Source organism: Salvelinus fontinalis, chromosome 28 (genome assembly GCF_029448725.1).
Source record: "Salvelinus fontinalis isolate EN_2023a chromosome 28, ASM2944872v1, whole genome shotgun sequence".
In the NCBI taxonomy this organism is placed as follows: Eukaryota; Metazoa; Chordata; class Actinopteri; order Salmoniformes; family Salmonidae; genus Salvelinus; species Salvelinus fontinalis.
In genome coordinates this window covers 45,048,975-45,074,275 of record NC_074692.1, presented here as the reverse complement: position 1 = coordinate 45,074,275, position 25,301 = coordinate 45,048,975, and the positions used below count along the sequence as shown (strand labels likewise).

The following is a 25,301-nucleotide window of genomic DNA, read 5'->3' as shown; positions in this document are numbered from 1 at the left end:
TCTCCCCCATCCCTCTCCTCTCCCCCCCCCCCCCTCCCCTCCAGGTCTGTTCAGAGAGTTTGGAGGAGCGCGGTGTGTCCACAACATCGTGAAGTATCATCAGTGCAGGGAGCACGCTCTGATGATCATCCAACAGCTGGTTCTGTCCTCTAGTGGAGATGATGACATGGGAACACTACTGGGCCTGATGCACTCTGCCTCGTCTACCGAGCTACAGCTCAAAACAGACATACTACAGGTGAGATACACACACACACACACACACACCTACACACACGCCTATACACCTACACACACACACACCTACACCTACACACACATACACCTACCTACCTACCTACCTACCTACCTACCTACCTATACACCTACCTACCTATACACCTACCTACCTACCTATACACCTACCTACCTACCTATACACCTATACACCTACCTACCTATACACCTACACACCTATACACCTATACACCTACCTACCTACCTATACACCTACCTACCTATACACCTATACACCTACCTACCTATACACCTATACACCTACCTATACACCTATACACCTACCTACCTACCTACCTATACACCTACCTACCTATACACCTATACACCTACCTACCTATACACCTATACACCTACCTACACACCTACACACCTATACACCTACCTACCTACCTATACACCTATACACCTACACACCTATACACCTATACACCTACCTATACACCTACCTACACACCTACACACCTACCTACCTATACACCTATACACCTATACACCTATACACCTATACACCTACCTACACACCTACACACCTATACACCTACCTACCTACCTATACACCTACCTACCTATACACCTATACACCTACCTACACACCTACACACCTATACACCTACACACCTACCTACCTATACACCTACCTATACACCTATACACCTACCTACCTATACACCTACCTACCTACCTATACACCTACCTACCTATACACCTATACACCTATACACCTACCTACCTATACACCTACCTACACACCTACACACCTATACACCTACACACCTACCTACCTATACACCTACCTACCTATACACCTACCTACCTACCTATACACCTACCTACCTATACACCTACCTACCTATACACCTACCTACCTACCTATACACCTATACACCTACCTACCTATACACCTACCTACACACCTACACACCTATACACCTACCTACCTATACACCTACCTACCTACCTATACACCTATACACCTACCTATACACCTACCTACACACCTACACACCTATACACCTACCTACCTATACACCTACCTACCTACCTATACACCTATACACCTACCTACCTATACACCTACACACCTATACACCTATACACCTATACACCTACACACCTATACACCTATACACCTACCTATACACCTACCTACACACCTACCTACCTATACACCTATACACCTATACACCTATACACCTACCTACACACCTACACACCTATACACCTACCTACCTACCTATACACCTACCTACCTATACACCTATACACCTATACACCTACCTACCTATACACCTACCTACACACCTATACACCTACACACCTACCTACCTATACACCTACCTACCTATACACCTACCTACCTACCTATACACCTATACACCTACCTACCTATACACCTACCTACCTACCTATACACCTATACACCTACACACCTATACACCTACCTACCTATACACCTACCTACCTACCTATACACCTATACACCTACCTATACACCTACCTACACACCTACACACCTATACACCTACCTACCTATACACCTACCTACCTACCTATACACCTATACACCTACCTACCTATACACCTACACACCTATACACCTATACACCTACCTATACACCTATACACCTACCTATACACCTACACACCTACCTACCTATACACCTACCTACCTATACACCTATACACCTACCTACCTATACACCTATACACCTATACACCTACCTACCTATACACCTATACACCTACCTACCTATACACCTACCTACACACCTACACACCTATACACCTACACACCTACCTACCTATACACCTACCTACCTATACACCTATACACCTATACACCTACCTACCTATACACCTACCTACACACCTACACACCTATACACCTACACACCTACCTACCTATACACCTACCTATACACCTATACACCTACCTATACACCTATACACCTACCTACCTACCTATACACCTACCTACCTATACACCTATACACCTACCTACCTATACACCTACCTACCTATACACCTATACACCTATACACCTACACACCTATACACCTACACACCTATACACCTACACACCTATACACCTATACACCTACCTACCTATACACCTACACACCTATACACCTACACACCTATACCTCTACCTACCTATACACCTATACACCTACCTACCTATACACCTATACCTCTACCTACCTATACACCTATACCTCTACCTACCTATACACCTATACACCTACCTACCTATACACCTATACCTCTACCTACCTATACACCTATACCTCTACCTACCTATACACCTATACACCTACCTACCTATACCTCTACCTACCTATACACCTATACACCTACCTACACACCTACACACCTATACACCTACACACCTACCTACCTATACACCTACCTATACACCTATACACCTACCTACCTATACACCTACCTACCTACCTATACACCTACCTACCTATACACCTATACACCTATACACCTACCTACCTATACACCTACCTACACACCTACACACCTATACACCTACACACCTACCTACCTATACACCTACCTACCTATACACCTACCTACCTACCTATACACCTACCTACCTATACACCTACCTACCTATACACCTACCTACCTACCTATACACCTATACACCTACCTACCTATACACCTACCTACACACCTACACACCTATACACCTACCTACCTATACACCTACCTACCTACCTATACACCTATACACCTACCTATACACCTACCTACACACCTACACACCTATACACCTACCTACCTATACACCTACCTACCTACCTATACACCTATACACCTACCTACCTATACACCTACACACCTATACACCTATACACCTATACACCTACACACCTATACACCTATACACCTACCTATACACCTACCTACACACCTACCTACCTATACACCTATACACCTATACACCTATACACCTATACACCTACCTACACACCTACACACCTATACACCTACCTACCTACCTATACACCTACCTACCTATACACCTATACACCTATACACCTACCTACCTATACACCTACCTACACACCTATACACCTACACACCTACCTACCTATACACCTACCTACCTATACACCTACCTACCTACCTATACACCTATACACCTACCTACCTATACACCTACCTACCTACCTATACACCTATACACCTACACACCTATACACCTACCTACCTATACACCTACCTACCTACCTATACACCTATACACCTACCTATACACCTACCTACACACCTACACACCTATACACCTACCTACCTATACACCTACCTACCTACCTATACACCTATACACCTACCTACCTATACACCTACCTACCTATACACCTATACACCTATACACCTACACACCTATACACCTACACACCTATACACCTACACACCTATACACCTATACACCTACCTACCTATACACCTACACACCTATACACCTACACACCTATACCTCTACCTACCTATACACCTATACACCTACCTACCTATACACCTATACCTCTACCTACCTATACACCTATACCTCTACCTACCTATACACCTATACACCTACCTACCTATACACCTATACCTCTACCTACCTATACACCTATACCTCTACCTACCTATACACCTATACACCTATACACCTACCTACCTATACACCTATACACCTACCTACCTATACACCTACCTACACACCTACACACCTATACACCTACACACCTACCTACCTATACACCTACCTACCTATACACCTATACACCTATACACCTACCTACCTATACACCTACCTACACACCTACACACCTATACACCTACACACCTACCTACCTATACACCTATACACCTACCTACCTATACACCTACCTACCTACCTACCTATACACCTACCTACCTATACACCTATACACCTATACACCTACCTACCTATACACCTACCTACACACCTACACACCTATACACCTACACACCTACCTACCTATACATCTACCTATACACCTATACACCTACCTACCTATACACCTACCTACCTACCTATACACCTACCTACCTATACACCTATACACCTATACACCTACCTACCTATACACCTACCTACACACCTACACACCTATACACCTACACACCTACCTACCTATACACCTACCTATACACCTATACACCTACCTACCTATACACCTACCTACCTACCTATACACCTACCTACCTATACACCTATACACCTACCTACCTATACACCTACCTACCTATACACCTATACACCTATACACCTACCTACCTATACACCTATACACCTATACACCTACCTACCTATACACCTACCTACACACCTACACACCTATACACCTACACACCTACCTACCTATACACCTACCTATACACCTATACACCTACCTACCTATACACCTACCTACCTACCTATACACCTACCTACCTATACACCTATACACCTACCTATACACCTACCTACCTATACACCTATACACCTATACACCTACCTACCTACCTATAGACCTATACACCTACCTACCTATACACCTATACCTCTACCTACCTATACACCTATACACCTACCTACCTATACACCTATACACCTACCTATACACCTATACACCTACACACCTATACACCTATACACCTATACACCTACACACCTATACACCTACACACCTATACACCTACACACCTATACACCTATACACCTACCTACCTATACACCTACACACCTATACACCTACACACCTATACCTCTACCTACCTATACACCTATACACCTACCTACCTATACACCTATACCTCTACCTACCTATACACCTATACCTCTACCTACCTATACACCTATACACCTATACACCTACACACCTATACACCTACACACCTATACACCTATACACCTATACACCTATACACCTACACACCTATACACCTACACACCTATACACCTATACACCTACCTACCTATACACCTACACACCTATACACCTACACACCTATACCTCTACCTACCTATACACCTATACACCTACCTACCTATACACCTATACACCTACCTACCTATACACCTATACCTCTACCTACCTATACACCTATACCTCTACCTACCTATACACCTATACACCTATACACCTACCTACCTATACACCTATACACCTACCTACCTATACACCTATACACCTATACACCTACCTACCTATACACCTATACCTCTACCTACCTATACACCTATACACCTACCTACCTATACACCTATACACCTATACACCTACACACCTATACACCTATACACCTATACACCTACACACCTATACACCTATACACCTACCTACCTATACACCTATACACCTATACACCTACCTACCTATACACCTACACACCTATACACCTACACACCTACACACCTATACACCTACACACCTATACACCTATACACCTATACACCTACACACCTATACACCTACACACCTATACACCTATACACCTATACACCTATACACCTAACTACCTATACACCTATACACCTACCTATACACCTACCTACCTATACACCTATACACCTACCTACCTACCTATAGACCTATACACCTACCTACCTATACACCTATACCTCTACCTACCTATACACCTATACACCTACCTACCTATACACCTATACACCTACCTATACACCTATACACCTACACACCTATACACCTATACACCTATACACCTACACACCTATACACCTACACACCTATACACCTATACACCTATACACCTACCTACCTATACACCTACACACCTATACACCTACACACCTATACACCTACACACCTATACACCTATACACCTATACACCTATACACCTACACACCTATACACCTATACACCTACCTACCTATACACCTATACCTCTACCTACCTATACACCTATACACCTACCTACCTATACACCTATACCTCTACCTACCTATACACCTATACCTCTACCTACCTATACACCTATACACCTACCTACCTATACACCTATACCTCTACCTACCTATACACCTATACCTCTACCTACCTATACACCTATACACCTATACACCTACCTACCTATACACCTACCTACCTATACACCTATAGCTCTACCTACCTATACACCTATACACCTATACACCTATACACCAATACACCTACCTACCTATACACCTATACCTCTACCTACCTATACACCTATACACCTACCTACCTATACACCTATACACCTATACACCTATACACCTATACACCTACACACCTACACACCTATACACCTATACACCTACACACCTATACACCTACACACCTACACACCTACACACCTACACACCTATACACCTACCTACCTATACACCTATACACCTATACACCTACCTACCTATACACCTATACACCTACCCACCTATACACCTATACACCTATACACCTATACACCTACCTACCTATACACCTATACCTCTACCTACCTATACACCTATACACCTATACACCTACCTACCTATACACCTATACACCTACCTACCTATACACCTATACACCTACCTACCTATACACCTATACACCTACCTACCTATACACCTATACACCTATACACCTATACACCTACCTACCTATACACCTATACCTCTACCTACCTATACACCTATACACCTACCTACCTATACACCTATACACCTACCTACCTATACACCTATACACCTACCTATACACCTATACACCTATACACCTATACACCTACCTACCTATACACCTATACCTCTACCTACCTATACACCTATACACCTATACACCTATACACATATACACCTATACCTCTACCTACCTATACACCTATACACCTACCTACCTATACACCTATACACCTATACACCTATACACCTATACACCTATACACCTACACACCTATACACCTATACACCTACCTACCTATACACCTATACCTCTACCTACCTATACACCTATACACCTACCTACCTATACACCTATACCTCTACCTACCTATACACCTATACCTCTACCTACCTATACACCTATACACCTACCTACCTATACACCTATACCTCTACCTACCTATACACCTATACCTCTACCTACCTATACACCTATACACCTATACACCTACCTACCTATACACCTACCTACCTATACACCTATAGCTCTACCTACCTATACACCTATACACCTATACACCTATACACCAATACACCTACCTACCTATACACCTATACCTCTACCTACCTATACACCTATACACCTACCTACCTATACACCTATACACCTATACACCTATACACCTATACACCTACACACCTATACACCTATACACCTATACACCTACACACCTATACACCTACACACCTACACACCTACACACCTACACACCTATACACCTACCTACCTATACACCTATACACCTATACACCTACCTACCTATACACCTATACACCTACCCACCTATACACCTATACACCTATACACCTATACACCTACCTACCTATACACCTATACCTCTACCTACCTATACACCTATACACCTATACACCTACCTACCTATACACCTATACACCTACCTACCTATACACCTATACACCTACCTACCTATACACCTATACACCTACCTACCTATACACCTATACACCTATACACCTATACACCTACCTACCTATACACCTATACCTCTACCTACCTATACACCTATACACCTACCTACCTATACACCTATACACCTATACACCTACCTACCTATACACCTATACACCTACCTATACACCTATACACCTATACACCTATACACCTACCTACCTATACACCTATACCTCTACCTACCTATACACCTATACACCTATACACCTATACACATATACACCTATACCTCTACCTACCTATACACCTATACACCTACCTACCTATACACCTATACACCTATACACCTATACACCTACCTACCTATACACCTATACACCTACCTACCTATACACCTATACCTCTACCTACCTATACACCTATACACCTACCTACCTATACACCTATACACCTATACACCTACACACCTATACACCTATACACCTACACACCTACACACCTATACACCTACACACCTATACACCTACACACCTATACACCTATACACCTATACACCTACACACCTATACACCTACACAACTACACACCTACACACCTATACACCTATACACCTATACACCTACACACCTATACACCTATACACCTACCTATACACCTACACACCTACACACCTATACACCTATACACCTACCTATACACCTACACACCTACACACCTATACACCTATACACCTACCTATACACCTACACACCTACACACCTATACACCTACACACCTACACACCTACACACCTATACACCTATACACCTATACACCTACCTACCTATACACCTATACACCTATACACCTATACACCTACCTATACACCTATACACCTACACACCTATACCTCTACCTACCTATACACCTATACACCTACCTACCTATACACCTATACACCTACCTACCTATACACCTATACACCTACCTACCTATACACCTATACACCTACCTACCTATACACCTATACCTCTACCTACCTATACACCTATACACCTACCTACCTATACACCTATACACCTACCTACCTATACACCTATACACCTACCTACCTATACACCTATACACCTACCTACCTATACACCTATACACCTACCTACCTATACACCTATACACCTATACACCTACACACCTACCTACACACCTATACACCTATACACCTACACACCTACCTACACACCTATACACCTACCTACACACATACACACCTACACACCTACACACCTACCTACACACCTATACACCTATACACCTACACACCTACCTACACACCTATACACCTACCTACACACCTACACACCTATACACCTACACACCTACCTACACACCTACACACCTATACACCTACACACCTATACACCTACACACCTATACACCTACCTATACACCTATGCACCTACACACCTACCTACACACCTACACACCTACCTACACACCTACACACCTATACACCTACACACCTACACACCTACCTACACACCTACACACCTACCTACACACCTACACACCTACCTACCTAACTATACACCTATACACCTATACACCTACACACCTATACACCTACACACCTACACACCTACACACCTACACACCTACCTACACACCTACACACCTACCTACCTACCTATACACCTATACACCTACACACCTACACACCTACACACCTATACACCTACACACCTACCTACCTATACACCTACACATCTACACACCTATACACCTACACACCTACCTACCTAACTATACACCTATACACCTATACACCTACACACCTATACACCTACACACCTACACACCTACACACCTACACACCTACCTACACACCTACACACCTACCTACCTACCTATACACCTATACACCTACACACCTACACACCTATACACCTACACACCTACCTACCTATACACCTACACACCTACACACCTATACACCTACACACCTACCTACCTAACTATACACCTATACACCTATACACCTACACACCTATACACCTACACACCTACACACCTACACACCTACACACCTACCTACACACCTACACACCTACCTACCTACCTATACACCTATACACCTACACACCTACACACCTATACACCTACACACCTACCTACCTATACACCTACACACCTACACACCTATACACCTATACACCTACCTACACACCTACCTACCTACACACCTACACACCTATACACCTACACACCTACACACCTATACACCTACACACCTACCTACACACCTACACCTACCTACACACCTACACCTACCTACACACCTATACACCTACACACCTATACACCTACACACCTATACACCTATACACCTATACACCTACACACCTATACACCTACACACCTATACACCTACACACCTACACACCTATACACCTACACACCTACACACCTATACACCTATACACCTACCTACCTATACACCTACACACCTACACACCTATACACCTATACACCTACCTACCTATACACCTACACACCTACACACCTACACACCTATACACCTATACACCTACCTACCTATACACCTATACACCTACCTACCTATACACCTATACACCTACACACCTATACACCTGCACACCTATACACCTATACACCTACACACCTATACACCTACCTACCTATACACCTATACACCTACCTACCTATACACCTATACACCTACCTGCCTATACACCTATACCTCTACCTACCTATACACCTATACACCTACCTACCTATACACCTATACACCTACCTATACACCTATACACCTACACACCTATACACCTATACACCTATACACCTATACACCTACCTACCTATACACCTATACACCTACCTACCTATACACCTATACCTCTACCTACCTATACACCTATACACCTACCTACCTATACACCTATACACCTATACACCTACACACCTACACACCTATACACCTACACACCTACACACCTACACACCTATACACCTACACACCTACACACCTATACACCTATACACCTACCTACCTATACACCTACACACCTACACACCTATACACCTATACACCTACCTACCTATACACCTATACACCTACCTACCTATACACCTATACACCTACCTACCTATACACCTATACACCTACACACCTATACACCTATACACCTACACACCTATACACCTACCTACCTATACACCTACACACCTATACACCTATACACCTACACACCTACACACCTATACACCTACACACCTATACACCTACACACCTACACACCTACACACCTACACACCGATACACCGATACACCTATACACCTATACACCTACACACCTACACACCTATACACCTATACACCTACACACCTATACACCTACACCTACACACACACTTACCCACCCACCCACCCAGCCCTAACCTCCTCTCCCTCTCTGCTAGACTCTCCTGGCTGTGCTGAGAGAAAGCCACCGCACACGGACCGTCTTCCGGAAGGTCGGTGGCTTTGTCTACGTGACGTCCCTACTCGTTGCCATGGAGCGCTCTCTGTGTCAGCCGCCGTGTCACGGGTGGGAACGGGCCAATCAGAACCAAGTGTTTGAGCTCCTGCACACCGTCTTCTGCACGTTGACCGCTGCCATGCGTTACGAACCCGCCAACTCACACTTCTTCAGGACGGAGATCCAGTATGAAAAACTGGCAGACGCTGTCAGGTACAGTATAGGACAGGACATGAATAGGACAGGACATGTTTAGGACAGGACATGAATAGGACAGGACATGAATAGGACAGGACATGTTTAGGACAGGACATGTTTAGGACAGGACATGTTTAGGACAGGACATGTTGATAAATCTCTCATTATGGTTTCAGGTTTGTTTAAGTGGACTATAGTTAAATATAACAGCAAATACCCAACTAATCTTTAAACAGTGACGAGTATTAAAGTGTGGTAGACAGTGAGTCTTCACATGAGACTGCTGCTGATGTAAAAAGGGCTGTCTATACTGAACATAAATATAAACACAACATGTTAGGATTGTCTGGGAGGGGAAATCTAAAAACTAACTGTTATTGGCTGAGAGGTTTTGAACTCTCTTTCCTATTGGTCTATTAACTACACTGAACATAAATATAAACACAACATGTAAACTGTTGGTCCCATGTTTCATGAGCTGAAATAAAATATCCCAGAAATTTTCCATACGAACAAAAAGATTATTTCTCTCAAATTCTGTGCACCACTTTGTTTACATCTCTGTTAGTGAGCATTTCTCCTTTGCCAAGATAATCCACCTGACAGTTGTGGCATTTCAAGAAGCTGATTAAACAGCTTGATCGTTACACATGTACACCTTGTGCTGGGGACAATAAAAGGCCACTCTAAAATGTATAGTTTTGTCACAAAACTCAATGCTACAGATGTCTCTAGTTTTGAGGGAGCGTGCAATTGGCATTCTGACTGCAGGAATGTCCACCATAGCTGTTGCCAGAGAATTGAATGTTGATTTCTCTACCATAAGCCGCCTCCAACAACGTTTTAGAGAAATTGGCAGTACGTTCAACCGGCTTCACAACCGCAGACATCGTGTAACCACGCCAACACAGGACATTCACACCTGGCTTCTTCACCTGCGGGATGGTCTGAGGGTGGTGGGCCAAACCGGGCCCACCCATGGCCGCGCCCCTGCCCAGTCATCTGAAATCCATAGAATAGGGCCTAATGAATTTATTTAAATTGACAAATTTTCTTAAATGAACTGTAACTCAGTAAAATCTTTTAAATTGTTGCGTTTTATATTTTTGTTCAGTATAAATAAATACGATTGATTGATCGATTGATTGATCGATTAATTATTGACCCATGCCACTTTCAGGCTGTTGGGTTGTTTCTCTGAGACCAAGAAGGTTGGAGCCACGGGAGTGTTCCCTTCCAACGCCCAGCCCTTCCTGAGACTGCTGGAGGACGACGGGGTTGCAGGGGGCGGGGGAGGGGGAGGGGACAACATCTGCCCCGCCCTCAAACACTGCAGCAAGCTCTTCATCTACCTTCATAAGATGGCCACCGACTCCTTCGACAGGTACGTCAGTTCCTGTTTCTCACTAAAACAGACTCTAGGCCCACTCATTTGATAGGTCAGTGATTGACTCTCTCAACAGGTCAGTGGTTTGGTTAAACAGGTCAAAAGGAGTCTAGGGAAGATGGTTCTCTTAACCCCAAATCAATGGTTGTTTGAGTGATTTCTACAATGGGCTCCCGAGTGGCACAGCGGTCTGAGCCACTGCATCTCAGTGCAAGAGGCGTCACTACAGACCCTGGTTCAGCGGTCTAAGCCACTACATCTCAGTGCAAGAAGCGTCATTACAGTTCCTGGTTTGAATCCAGGCTGTATCACATCCGTCTGTGATCTTGGGAGTACCATAGGGCGGCGCACCATTGGCCCAGGTTTGGCCGGGGTAGGCTGTCATTGTAAATAACAATTTGTTCTTTAAACGGACTTGAAAATCCATCCCCATGACATTCGAAGCTCCGACGAACAAGTCCCCAAGTCTGTGATGCAAAGGAACCCCAACAGCTCAACACATTACCGCTATTGAGTTCCTCTCAATCGATCACTTCTGAGACGCATAACAGTGACTTCACTTGGACTCTCGTATACCTCAATACGGCTCATGGCAGTTGTGCAGTTTTGACTTGGGCTATGCTGCCTTGTGAATGAAGAGCTTTTACCCACCACACTGTTGTGCAGGCCTCTCCAAACATGGTCCCGGGTACCACAAAGGGGGCACACATTTTGGTATTTGCCCCTAGCACTATACAGAGGATTAAAATAATCAACCCCCCCAGGACCAGGATTGGGAAACATTGATGTAGAGTGTTACCAAACCTTCACATGCATGTAGCTGTAGCATTAGCCTCCTGGTAGCATTAGCCTCCTGGTAGTGTGCTGTAGGATTTGGCTCCTGGTAGCATTAGCCTCCTGGTAGTGTGTAGCATTAGCCTCCTGGTAGCGTGCTAGCCAGCTATGCATGTGCTGTAGCATTAGCCTCCTGGTAGTGTGCTGTAGCAGCCTCCTGGTAGCATTAGCCTCCTGGTAGCGTGTTGTAGCATTAGCCTCCTGGTAGCGTGCTGTAGCATTAGCCTCCTGGTAGCGTGCTAGCCTAGCTATGCATGTGCTGTAGCATTAGCCTCCTGGTAGTGTGCTGTAGCAGCCATCCTGGTAGCATTAGCCTCCTGGTAGCGTGCTGTAGCATTAGCCTCCTGGTAGCGTGCTAGCTAGCTATGCTCTGAGCGCTCTTCTCTTTCAGCCTTCTAACAGCTTCCTCTCTTCTCTCTTTCCTCTCTTTCTCTCTTTTTCTCCTCTAATCTTTGGCACTGCCTGGCTGTGTGTTTGGGCTGTGTGCTACTCTTGTCCATCCATGTTTGTCTGCGGGTGTGTGTGTGTGTCCTGAATGTGTGTGTGTGTGTGTGTGCTGTGTTCAGTCGTGCGGAGCAGGTTCCCCCCTGCCTCACTCACGAGACCTCCCTGCCATCCCCCTGGGGTACGCCAGCGCTCGCCAGGAAGAGGTAGCTACTGCGCTCTGCACTCCTCTTCCTCATCCCGCTCTTTCGCTCCTCTTCCCCTATGTTAGCTATTGCTGCTATGTCATGCTACTCTCTCTTTCCCCTATGTCAGCTATTGCTGCTATGTCATGCTACTCTCTCTTTCCCCTATGTCAGCTATTGCTTCTGTGTCATGCTACTCTCATGTTAGCTATTGCTGCTATGTCATGTTGTTCTCTCCTCTCTTTCCCCTATGTCAGCTATTGCTGCTATGTCATGCTACTCTCTCTTTCCCATATGTCAGCTATTGCTGCTATGTCATGCTACTCTCATGTTAGCTATTGTTGCTATGTCATGTTGTTCTCTCCTCTCTTTCCCCTATGTCAGCTGTTGCTGCTATGTCATGCTACTCTCTCTTTCCCCTATGTCAGCTATTGCTTCTGTGTCATGCTACTCTCTCTTTCCCCTATGTCAGCTATTGCTTCTGTGTCATGCTACTCTCATGTTAGCTATTGCTGCTATGTCATGTTGTTCTCTCCTCTCTTTCCCCTATGTCAGCTAATGCTGCTATGTCATGTTGCTCTCCTCTCTCTTTCCCCTGTGTCAGCTATTGTGGCTATGTCATGTAGCTCTCTTACCCTTATGTCAGGTGTTGCTGCTATGCCATGTTGCTCTCCCCTCTCTCCCCTATGTCAGCTATTGCGGCTATGTCATGTAGCTAGCTATCTTACCCTTATGTCAGCTATTGCTGCTATGTCATGTGAATTCCACTCCTCTTGTTCTCTGCATTCTGACATCTTTCTTTCCCTCCTTTCCTTTCCCTCCCTCCCTCCCTCTCTCCCTCCCTCCCTCCCTCCCCCTCTCCCTCCCCCTCTCCCTCCCTCCCTCCCCCTCATTCTCTCTCCCTCCTTCTCGTTCTCTCTCCCTCCCTCTCGGTCTCTCTCCCTTCCTCTCTCTCCCTCCCTCTCGGTCTCTCTCCCTCCCTCTCGTTCTCTCTCCCTCCCTCCCTCTCGTTCTCTCTCCCTCCCTCCCTCTCGTTCTCTCTCCCTCCCTCCCTCTCGTTCTCTCTCCCTCCCTCTCTCTCGTTCTCTCTCCCTCCCTCTCGGTCTCTCTCCCTCCCTCTCGGTCTCTCTCCCTCCCTCTCGTTCTCCCTCCCTCTCGGTCTCTCTCCCTCCCTCTCGTTCTCCCTCCCTCTCGGTCTCTCTCCCTCCCTCTCGTTCTCTCTCCCTCCCTCTCGTTCTCTCTCCCTCCCTCTCGTTCTCTCTCCCTCCCTCTCGTTCTCTCTCCCTCCCTCTCGTTCTCTCTCCCTCCCTCTCGGTCTCTCTCCCTCCCTCTCGTTCTCCCTCCCTCCCTCTCGGTCTCTCTCCCTCCCTCTCGGTCTCTCTCCCTCCCTCTCGTTCTCTCTCCCTCCCACTCTCGTTCTCCCTCCCTCCCTCTCGTTCTCTCTCCCTCCCTCCCTCCCTCTCTCCCTCCCTCCCCCTCATTCTCTCTCCCTCCTTTTCGTTCTCTCTCCCTCCCTGTCGTTCTCTCTCCCTCCCTCTCGGTCTCCCTCCCTCCCTCTCGGTCTCCCTCCCTCCCTGTCGTTCTCTCTCCCTCCCTCTCGGTCTCTCTCCCTCCCTCTCGTTCTCTCTCCCTCCCTCTCGTTCTCTCTCCCTCCCTCTTGTTCTCTCTCCCTCCCTCCCTCTCTCCCTCCCTCCCCCTCGTTCTCTCTCCCTCCCCCTCGTTCTCTCTCCCTCCCCCTCGTTCTCTCTCCCTCCTTCTCGTTCTCTCTCCCTCCTTCTCGTTCTCTCTCCCTCCTTCTCGTTCTCTCTCCCTCCTTCTCGTTCTCTCTCCCTCCTTCTCGTTCTCTCTCTCTCCCTCCCTCTCGGTCTCTCTCCCTCCCTCTCTCTCCCTCCCTCTCTCTCCCTCCCTCTCGTTCTCTCTCCCTCCCTCTCGTTCTCTCTCCCTCCCTCTCGTTCTCTCTCCCTCCCTCTCGTTCTCTCTCCCTCCCTCTCGTTCTCTCTCCCTCCCTCCCTCCCTCTCGTTCTCTCTCCCTCCCTCTCTCTCGTTCTCTCTCCCTCCCTCTCGGTCTCTCTCCCTCCCTCTCGGTCTCTCTCCCTCCCTCTCGTTCTCTCTCCCTCCCTCTCGTTCTCTCTCCCTCCCTCTCGGTCTCTCTCCCTCCCTCTCGTTCTCTCTCCCTCCCTCTCGGTCTCTCTCCCTCCCTCTCGTTCTCCCTCCCTCCCTCTCGGTCTCTCTCCCTCCCTCTCTGTCTCTCTCCCTCCCTCTCGTTCTCTCTCCCTCCCTCTCGTTCTCTCTCCCTCCCTGTCGTTCTCCCTCCCTCCCTCTCGTTCTCTCTCCCTCCCACTCTCTCTCCCTCCCTCCCTCTCGTTCTCCCTCCCTCCCTCTCGTTCTCTCTCCCTCGCTCTCGTTCTCTCTCCCTCCCTCTCGGGCTCTCTCTCTCCCTCTCGTTCTCTCTCCCTCCTTCTCGTTCTCTCTCCCTCCCTCTCGTTCTCTCTCCCTCCCTCTCGTTCTCTCTCCCTCCCTCCCTCTCGTTCTCTCTCCCTCCCTCCCTCTCGTTCTCTCTCCCTCCCTCCCTCTCGTTCTCTCTCCCTCCCTCCCTCTCGTTCTCTCTCCCTCCCTCCCTCTCGTTCTCTCTCCCTCTCTCTCTCCCTCTCGGTCTCTCTCCCTCCCTCTCGTTCTCCCTCCCTCTCGGTCTCTCTCCCTCCCTCTCGTTCTCTCTCCCTCCCGGTCTCTCTCCCTCCCTCTCGTTCTCTCTCCCTCCCTCTCGTTCTCTCTCCCTCCCTCTCGTTCTCTCTCCCTCCCTCTCGTTCTCTCTCCCTCCCTCTCGGTCTCTCTCCCTCCCTCTCGTTCTCTCTCCCTCCTTCTCGGTCTCTCTCCCTCCCTCTCGTTCTCTCTCCCTCCCTCTCTGTCTCTCTCCCTCCCTCTCGTTCTCTCTCCCTCCCTCCCTCTCGTTCTCTCTCCCTCCCTCTCGTTCTCCCTCCCTCCCTCTCGTTCTCTCTCCCTCCCACTCTCTCTCCCTCCCTCCCTCTCGTTCTCCCTCCCTCCCTCTCGTTCTCTCTCCCTCGCTCTCGTTCTCTCTCCCTCCCTCTCGTTCTCTCTCCCTCCCTCTCGTTCTCTCTCCCTCCCTCCCTCTCGTTCTCTCTCCCTCCCTCCCTCTCGTTCTCTCTCCCTCCCTCCCTCTCGTTCTCTCTCCCTCCCTCTCGTTCTCCCTCCCTCCCTCTCGTTCTCTCTCCCTCCCACTCTCTCTCCCTCCCTCCCTCTCGTTCTCCCTCCCTCCCTCTCGTTCTCTCTCCCTCGCTCTCGTTCTCTCTCCCTCCCTCTCGTTCTCTCTCCCTCCCTCTCGTTCTCTCTCCCTCCCTCCCTCTCGTTCTCTCTCCCTCCCTCCCTCTCGTTCTCCCTCCCTCCCTCTCGTTCTCTCTCCCTCCCACTCTCTCTCCCTCCCTCCCTCTCGTTCTCCCTCCCTCCCTCTCGTTCTCTCTCCCTCCCTCTCGTTCTCTCTCCCTCCCTCTCGTTCTCTCTCCCTCCCTCCCTCTCGTTCTCTCTCCCTCCCTCTCGTTCTCTCTCCCTCCCTCTCGTTCTCTCTCCCTCCCTCTCGTTCTCTCTCCCTCCCTCTCGGTCTCTCTCCCTCCCTCTCGGTCTCTCTCCCTCCCTCTCGGTCTCCCTCCCTCCCTCTCGTTCTCTCTCCCTCCCTCCCTCTCGTTCTCTCTCCCTCCCTCCCTCTCGTTCTCTCTCCCTCCCTCCCTCTCGTTCTCTCTCCCTCTCTCTCTCCCTCCCTCTCGGTCTCTCTCCCTCCCTCTCGTTCTCCCTCCCTCCCTCTCGGTCTCTCTCCCTCCCTCTCTGTCTCTCTCCCTCCCTCTCGTTCTCTCTCCCTCCCTCTCGTTCTCTCTCCCTCCCTGTCGTTCTCCCTCCCTCCCTCTCGTTCTCTCTCCCTCCCACTCTCTCTCCCTCCCTCCCTCTCGTTCTCCCTCCCTCCCTCTCGTTCTCTCTCCCTCGCTCTCGTTCTCTCTCCCTCCCTCTCGGGCTCTCTCTCTCCCTCTCGTTCTCTCTCCCTCCTTCTCGTTCTCTCTCCCTCCCTCTCGTTCTCTCTCCCTCCCTCTCGTTCTCTCTCCCTCCCTCCCTCTCGTTCTCTCTCCCTCCCTCCCTCTCGTTCTCTCTCCCTCCCTCCCTCTCGTTCTCTCTCCCTCCCTCCCTCTCGTTCTCTCTCCCTCTCTCTCTCCCTCTCGGTCTCTCTCCCTCCCTCTCGTTCTCCCTCCCTCTCGGTCTCTCTCCCTCCCTCTCGTTCTCTCTCCCTCTCGTTCTCTCTCCCTCCCTCTCGTTCTCTCTCCCTCCCTCTCGTTCTCTCTCCCTCCCTCTCGTTCTCTCTCCCTCCCTCTCGGTCTCTCTCCCTCCCTCTCGTTCTCTCTCCCTCCTTCTCGGTCTCTCTCCCTCCCTCTCGTTCTCTCTCCCTCCCTCTCTGTCTCTCTCCCTCCCTCTCGTTCTCTCTCCCTCCCTCCCTCTCGTTCTCTCTCCCTCCCTCTCGTTCTCCCTCCCTCCCTCTCGTTCTCTCTCCCTCCCACTCTCTCTCCCTCCCTCCCTCTCGTTCTCCCTCCCTCCCTCTCGTTCTCTCTCCCTCGCTCTCGTTCTCTCTCCCTCCCTCTCGTTCTCTCTCCCTCCCTCTCGTTCTCTCTCCCTCCCTCCCTCTCGTTCTCTCTCCCTCCCTCCCTCTCGTTCTCTCTCCCTCCCTCCCTCTCGTTCTCTCTCCCTCCCTCTCGTTCTCCCTCCCTCCCTCTCGTTCTCTCTCCCTCCCACTCTCTCTCCCTCCCTCCCTCTCGTTCTCCCTCCCTCCCTCTCGTTCTCTCTCCCTCGCTCTCGTTCTCTCTCCCTCCCTCTCGTTCTCTCTCCCTCCCTCTCGTTCTCTCTCCCTCCCTCCCTCTCGTTCTCTCTCCCTCCCTCCCTCTCGTTCTCCCTCCCTCCCTCTCGTTCTCTCTCCCTCCCACTCTCTCTCCCTCCCTCCCTCTCGTTCTCCCTCCCTCCCTCTCGTTCTCTCTCCCTCCCTCTCGTTCTCTCTCCCTCCCTCTCGTTCTCTCTCCCTCCCTCCCTCTCGTTCTCTCTCCCTCCCTCTCGTTCTCTCTCCCTCCCTCTCGTTCTCTCTCCCTCCCTCTCGTTCTCTCTCCCTCCCTCTCGGTCTCTCTCCCTCCCTCTCGGTCTCCCTCCCTCCCTCTCGTTCTCTCTCCCTCCCTCCCTCTCGTTCTCTCTCCCTCCCTCCCTCTCGTTCTCTCTCCCTCCCTCCCTCTCGTTCTCTCTCCCTCTCTCTCTCCCTCCCTCTCGGTCTCTCTCCCTCCCTCTCGTTCTCCCTCCCTCTCGGTCTCTCTCCCTCCCTCTCGTTCTCTCTCCCTCCCGGTCTCTCTCCCTCCCTCTCGTTCTCTCTCCCTCCCTCTCGTTCTCTCTCCCTCCCTCTCGTTCTCTCTCCCTCCCTCTCGTTCTCTCTCCCTCCCTCTCGGTCTCTCTCCCTCCCTCTCGTTCTCTCTCCCTCCCTCTCGGTCTCTCTCCCTCCCTCTCGTTCTCTCTCCCTCCCTCTCTGTCTCTCTCCCTCCCTCTCGTTCTCTCTCCCTCCCTCCCTCTCGTTCTCTCTCCCTCCCTCTCGTTCTCCCTCCCTCCCTCTCGTTCTCTCTCCCTCCCACTCTCTCTCCCTCCCTCCCTCTCGTTCTCCCTCCCTCCCTCTCGTTCTCTCTCCCTCGCTCTCGTTCTCTCTCCCTCCCTCTCGTTCTCTCTCCCTCCCTCTCGTTCTCTCTCCCTCCCTCCCTCTCGTTCTGTCTCTCTCCCTCCCTCTCGTTCTCTCTCCCTCCCTCCCTCTCGTTCTCTCTCCCTCCCTCTCGTTCTCCCTCCCTCCCTCTCGTTCTCTCTCCCTCCCACTCTCTCTCCCTCCCTCCCTCTCGTTCTCCCTCCCTCCCTCTCGTTCTCTCTCCCTCGCTCTCGTTCTCTCTCCCTCCCTCTCGTTCTCTCTCCCTCCCTCTCGTTCTCTCTCCCTCCCTCCCTCTCGTTCTCTCTCCCTCCCTCCCTCTCGTTCTCTCTCCCTCCCTCCCTCTCGTTCTCTCTCCCTCCCTCTCGTTCTCCCTCCCTCCCTCTCGTTCTCTCTCCCTCCCACTCTCTCTCCCTCCCTCCCTCTCGTTCTCCCTCCCTCCCTCTCGTTCTCTCTCCCTCGCTCTCGTTCTCTCTCCCTCCCTCTCGTTCTCTCTCCCTCCCTCTCGTTCTCTCTCCCTCCCTCCCTCTCGTTCTCTCTCCCTCCCTCCCTCTCGTTCTCCCTCCCTCCCTCTCGTTCTCTCTCCCTCCCACTCTCTCTCCCTCCCTCCCTCTCGTTCTCCCTCCCTCCCTCTCGTTCTCTCTCCCTCCCTCTCGTTCTCTCTCCCTCCCTCTCGTTCTCTCTCCCTCCCTCTCGTTCTCTCTCCCTCCCTCTCGTTCTCTCTCCCTCCCTCCCTCTCGTTCTCTCTCCCTCCCTCTCGTTCTCTCTCCCTCCCTCTCGGTCTCTCTCCCTCCCTCTCGGTCTCTCTCCCTCCCTCTCGTTCTCTCTCCCTCCCTCTCGTTCTCTCTCCCTCCCTCGCTCTCGTTCTCTCTCCTTCCCTCTCGGTCTCCCTCCCTCCTTCTCGTTCTCTCTCCCTCCCTCCTTCTCGTTCTCTCTCCCTCCCTCTCGTTCTCTCTCCCTCCCTCGCTCTCGTTCTCTCTCCCTCCCTCGCTCTCGTTCTCTCTCCCTCCCTCGCTCTCGTTCTCTCTCCCTCCCTTTCGGTCTCTCTCCCTCCCTCTCGTTCTCCCTCCCTCTCGTTCTCCCTCCCTCCCTCTCGTTCTCCCTCCCTCCCTCTCGTTCTCCCTCCCTCCCTCTCGTTCTCCCTCCCTCTCGTTCTCTCTCCCTCGCTCTCGGTCTCTCTCCCTCCCTCTCGTTCTCTCTGCCTCCCTCTCGTTCTCTCTCCCTCCCTCTCGTTCTCTCTCCCTCCCTCTCGTTCTCTCTCCCTCCCTCTCGTTCTCCCTCCCTCCCTCTCGTTCTCCCTCCCTCTCGTTCTCTCTCCCTCCCTCTCGGTCTCTCTCCCTCCCTCTCGTTCTCTCTCTCCTCTCTCTTTGTTCTCTCTCTTTTCATCCTGGTTCTGCTGACCCCTTCCTTTAAGCCCTCTCTCCTCAGTGCTCTGTAGGGGAAACCAACCTACCGTTTGTATCATTTCCATGACTGCATCAACGTGGCTGTTGTTCTCTAACTAAATGAATACAGGCCTGGGTGGGAGTCAGTGTCCAGTCAGTCTAACTCTAAACTGACTTACCCTTTAAACCTCTCGTGTTTCATCTCTTCATGTTTTAATCACTTTTACAGAGACACTTCGTTAATCAACATTTCAGTTTTCAAAGTAAAAATCCCAGAGTTTAGCAAAATAGGTGATTTTTTTGTTTTTTATCCATGATTCCTTTGAAAGGAAAGATTAGGATATCAATTCTGGATGATATTTTCCTTCTCATCGGACTCAACCCCACAATAATTTGGAATCACTTTATTTATAAAGTTCCCAATAGATACTGAGTATAGCGAACACAAAGAACACCTTCCTAATATTGAGTTGCAACCCCCTTTTGCCCTCAGATCAGTCTCAATTCGTCAGGGGGGGCATGGGACTCTGCAAGGTGTCGAAAGCGTTCCACAGGGATGCTGGCCCATGTTGACTCCAATGCTTCTCACAGTTGTGTCTAGTTGACTGGATGTCCTTTGGGTGGTGGATCATTCTTGATACACACGGGGGAAACTGTTGACTGTCACTAACTAGTAACTTACTGTCACTGAAAACACAGGCACGGCTACCAGGGCACATCAGGCCCTCCTGCAGGGGTCAGAGCCTTGACGGACCTGAACATGAAACTACAACTGGCCACCTCTTCCTCCTCGTCGGACTCGGTGGTCATCCACCCGGGGGCGGGGCTAGCCATGCTGGACCTGCTGGCCTCCGTCAGCTCCGACAGCCAACCAGAGGTAAGGAAGTGCCGAGGAGGCCACACCCACTTCTCGTGTCCTGGCCTCAGGATGAATGTGTCGCTTTCTCTCAGCGATACTAGTCGGTAAAATGGAATAACGTTTACTACCATTTCCTCTTAGTCCAAATGAGGAACAAAACTTTATTCAGCATCTCTTGTACAAGAGTTCCATTTCCTCCCCAAGAACTGTACATCTCTGAATATCTGTGTATCTTCCTGGTTTAGCTGTATCATAACACTAGTCTACCTTTTATATGATAAAGAGTTACACTTCAACAAGATGCTCCAAGGTTTCAGCTCGTCTGTCACAAACGTTAAAGAAACCGAACTTAACAATTCATTTCCCTTCCTTCCCTCCCTCCCTACCCAGCATGCTCTTGACCTTCAGCTAGCAGTAGCTAACATCCTGCAGCTGCTGGTCCACAGTGAGAGAAACCAGCAGATCCTGTGTGAAGCAGGTCTACACAGTAGACTACTGCAGCGCTGCAGCCTGGCCCTGGGAGACGAGGAACATCCCCTACACCCACCGCTGCAGAGGATGTTTGAGAGGCTGGCCTCCCAGGCCCTGCAGCCTATGGCCCTGAGGTGAGGGTGGGATGCAGGCAGGGAGACAGACAGAGTCTCTCTCTCACACACACACACACACAAACACACACACACACACACACACACACACACACACACACACACACACACACACACACACACACACACACACACACACACACACACACACACACACACACCACAGGACCAGATGTGGCAGATCATTATAAGTCCATTTACCTCTAAAACATTTACCTCATCACACATTTAATTTCACACAAACAGTAACCAGATCTCTCTGTCAGCAAGGGCTGGCGTTAACCCTCTAATAAACTCGAATGATGTCGATGGTTCTTTTACATAAAAAGGAAAAGAATCCGTTTTGACAGGTTTTAATATTACCTAGAGGAGTCTGGGTGGAGTCACTGTTGGCCTAATTTGCTGCTTGGCTGGTCAGCTGTGATGCAGGATAGGATACAGACAGTTGGGCTAGAGACACACACACACACACACACACACACACACACACACACACACACACACACACACACACACACACACACACACACACACACACACACACACACACACACACACAGAGCCAGAGAAGAAGTCATCTGACTTTCTTATAAAAATGAACAATGATCCTCTGTAAACCCTCCTGTTTCTCCTCTGTAAACCCTCCTGTTTCTCCTCTGTAAACCCTCCTGTTTCTCCTCTGTAAATCCTCCTGTTTCTCCTCTGTAGACCCTCCTGTTTCTCCTCTGTAAACCCTCCTGTTTCTCCTCTGTAAACCCTCCTGTTTCTCCTCTGTAAACCCTCCTGTTTCTCCTCTGTAAACCCTCCTGTTTCTCCTCTGTAAACCCTCCTGTTTCTCCTCTGTAAACCCTCCTGTTTTTCCTCTGTAAACCCTCCTGTTAGTCCTCTGTAAACCCTCCTGCTAGTCCTCTGTAAACCCTCCTGTTTCTCCTCTGTAAACCCTCCTGTTTCTCCTCTGTAGACCCTCCTGTTTCTCCTCTGTAAACCCTCCTGTTAGTCCTCTGTAAACCCTCCTGTTTCTCCTCTGTAGACCCTCCTGTTTCTCCTCTGTAAACCCTCCTGTTTCTCCTGTGTAAACCCTCCTGTTTCTCCTCTGTAAACCCTCCTGTTTCTCCTCTGTAAACCCTCCTGTTTCTCCTCTGTAAACCCTCCTGTTTCTCCTCTGTAAACCCTCCTGTTTCTCCTCTGTAAACCCTCCTGTTTCTCCTCTGTAAACCCTCCTGTTTCTCCTCTGTAAACCCTCCTGTTTCTCCTCTGTAAACCCTCCTGTTTCTCCTGTGTAAACCCTCCTGTTTCTCCTCTGTAAACAAACCCTCCTGTTTCTCCTGTGTAAACCCTCCTGTTTCTCCTCTGTAAACCCTCCTGTTTCTCCTCTGTAAACCCTCCTGCTAGTCCTCTGTAAACCCTCCTGTTTCTCCTCTGTAGACCCTCCTGTTTCTCCTGTAAACCCTCCTGTTTCTCCTCTGTAAACCCTCATGTTTCTCCTCTGTAAACCCTCCTGTTTCTTCTCTGTACACTCAATGAATCAAACAATTAATCAATTCATAAAAAATGAATCAATTAATCCATTAAAATGTTTATTTTACTCCATGAGATAATTATCAATATGCAAAAGACTACAGTTGATCCATGTGCCATAAAGTATAATGCATTTAGCTAGCTAAGGCCAAGGACTGGTCATTAGAAGCCAAATATCAAAGCAAGTCATTATTTAATGACTTTGTAAAAAATGAATTGATTCACAATACAAAGGCATAACGGCGTAATCTACAAAGCGTTAGCAAGCATTAAGAGGCATTATTCTAAGCGTATAGATCCTCAAGTTAACTTACAGGACAAAGCATGAACAAAGAGATGCCTTAGAAGTTTTTAGGAAATGAGAATGGATCATACAACCTTCCTCCATGGACTGGATCCAGGAGGAAGAGGAAGAGAGAACAGAAAACGCAAGGGAATTAACTGGAATGATCTCTTGTCATATACAGACGTGGAAGCTGATAGTCAGGTTTTTCTATCCACAATCCAGACTACAATAAATGGTTTCCTAAAGAAAATCAAATCCAAACCTGGCCAAAAGAGCACTCTTCCTTGGCTAAATGGAGAAATCTGGAAATTGATGAAAGAACGAGATTATGCTCTAAAAATAGCCCTTAGATCCAACTTAGAGCATGACAGACGTAGGTTTACCATGTTGAGAAATAAGGTGATGAAAGAAATCAGACAGGCCAAGGCAAACTTTTTTATTGACATAATTGGTGAAGCAAAGGGAACTTCTAAATTGAT

At 48.8% G+C, this 25,301-nt stretch overlaps 1 protein-coding gene across 1 annotated transcript in view; it reads left to right on the top strand.

The window, feature by feature from the left end:
- Window positions 1–25,301, top strand: part of wdfy3 (WD repeat and FYVE domain containing 3) — a gene marked incomplete in the record, with an annotated part of 271,946 nt that overhangs the window by 76,427 nt on the left and 170,218 nt on the right. The window contains 6 exon segments of the mRNA XM_055887856.1: window positions 45–238; window positions 11,347–11,618; window positions 12,784–12,987; window positions 14,391–14,474; window positions 22,254–22,431; window positions 22,804–23,018. Coding sequence (XP_055743831.1) covers window positions 45–238; window positions 11,347–11,618; window positions 12,784–12,987; window positions 14,391–14,474; window positions 22,254–22,431; window positions 22,804–23,018 — 1,147 coding nt within the window.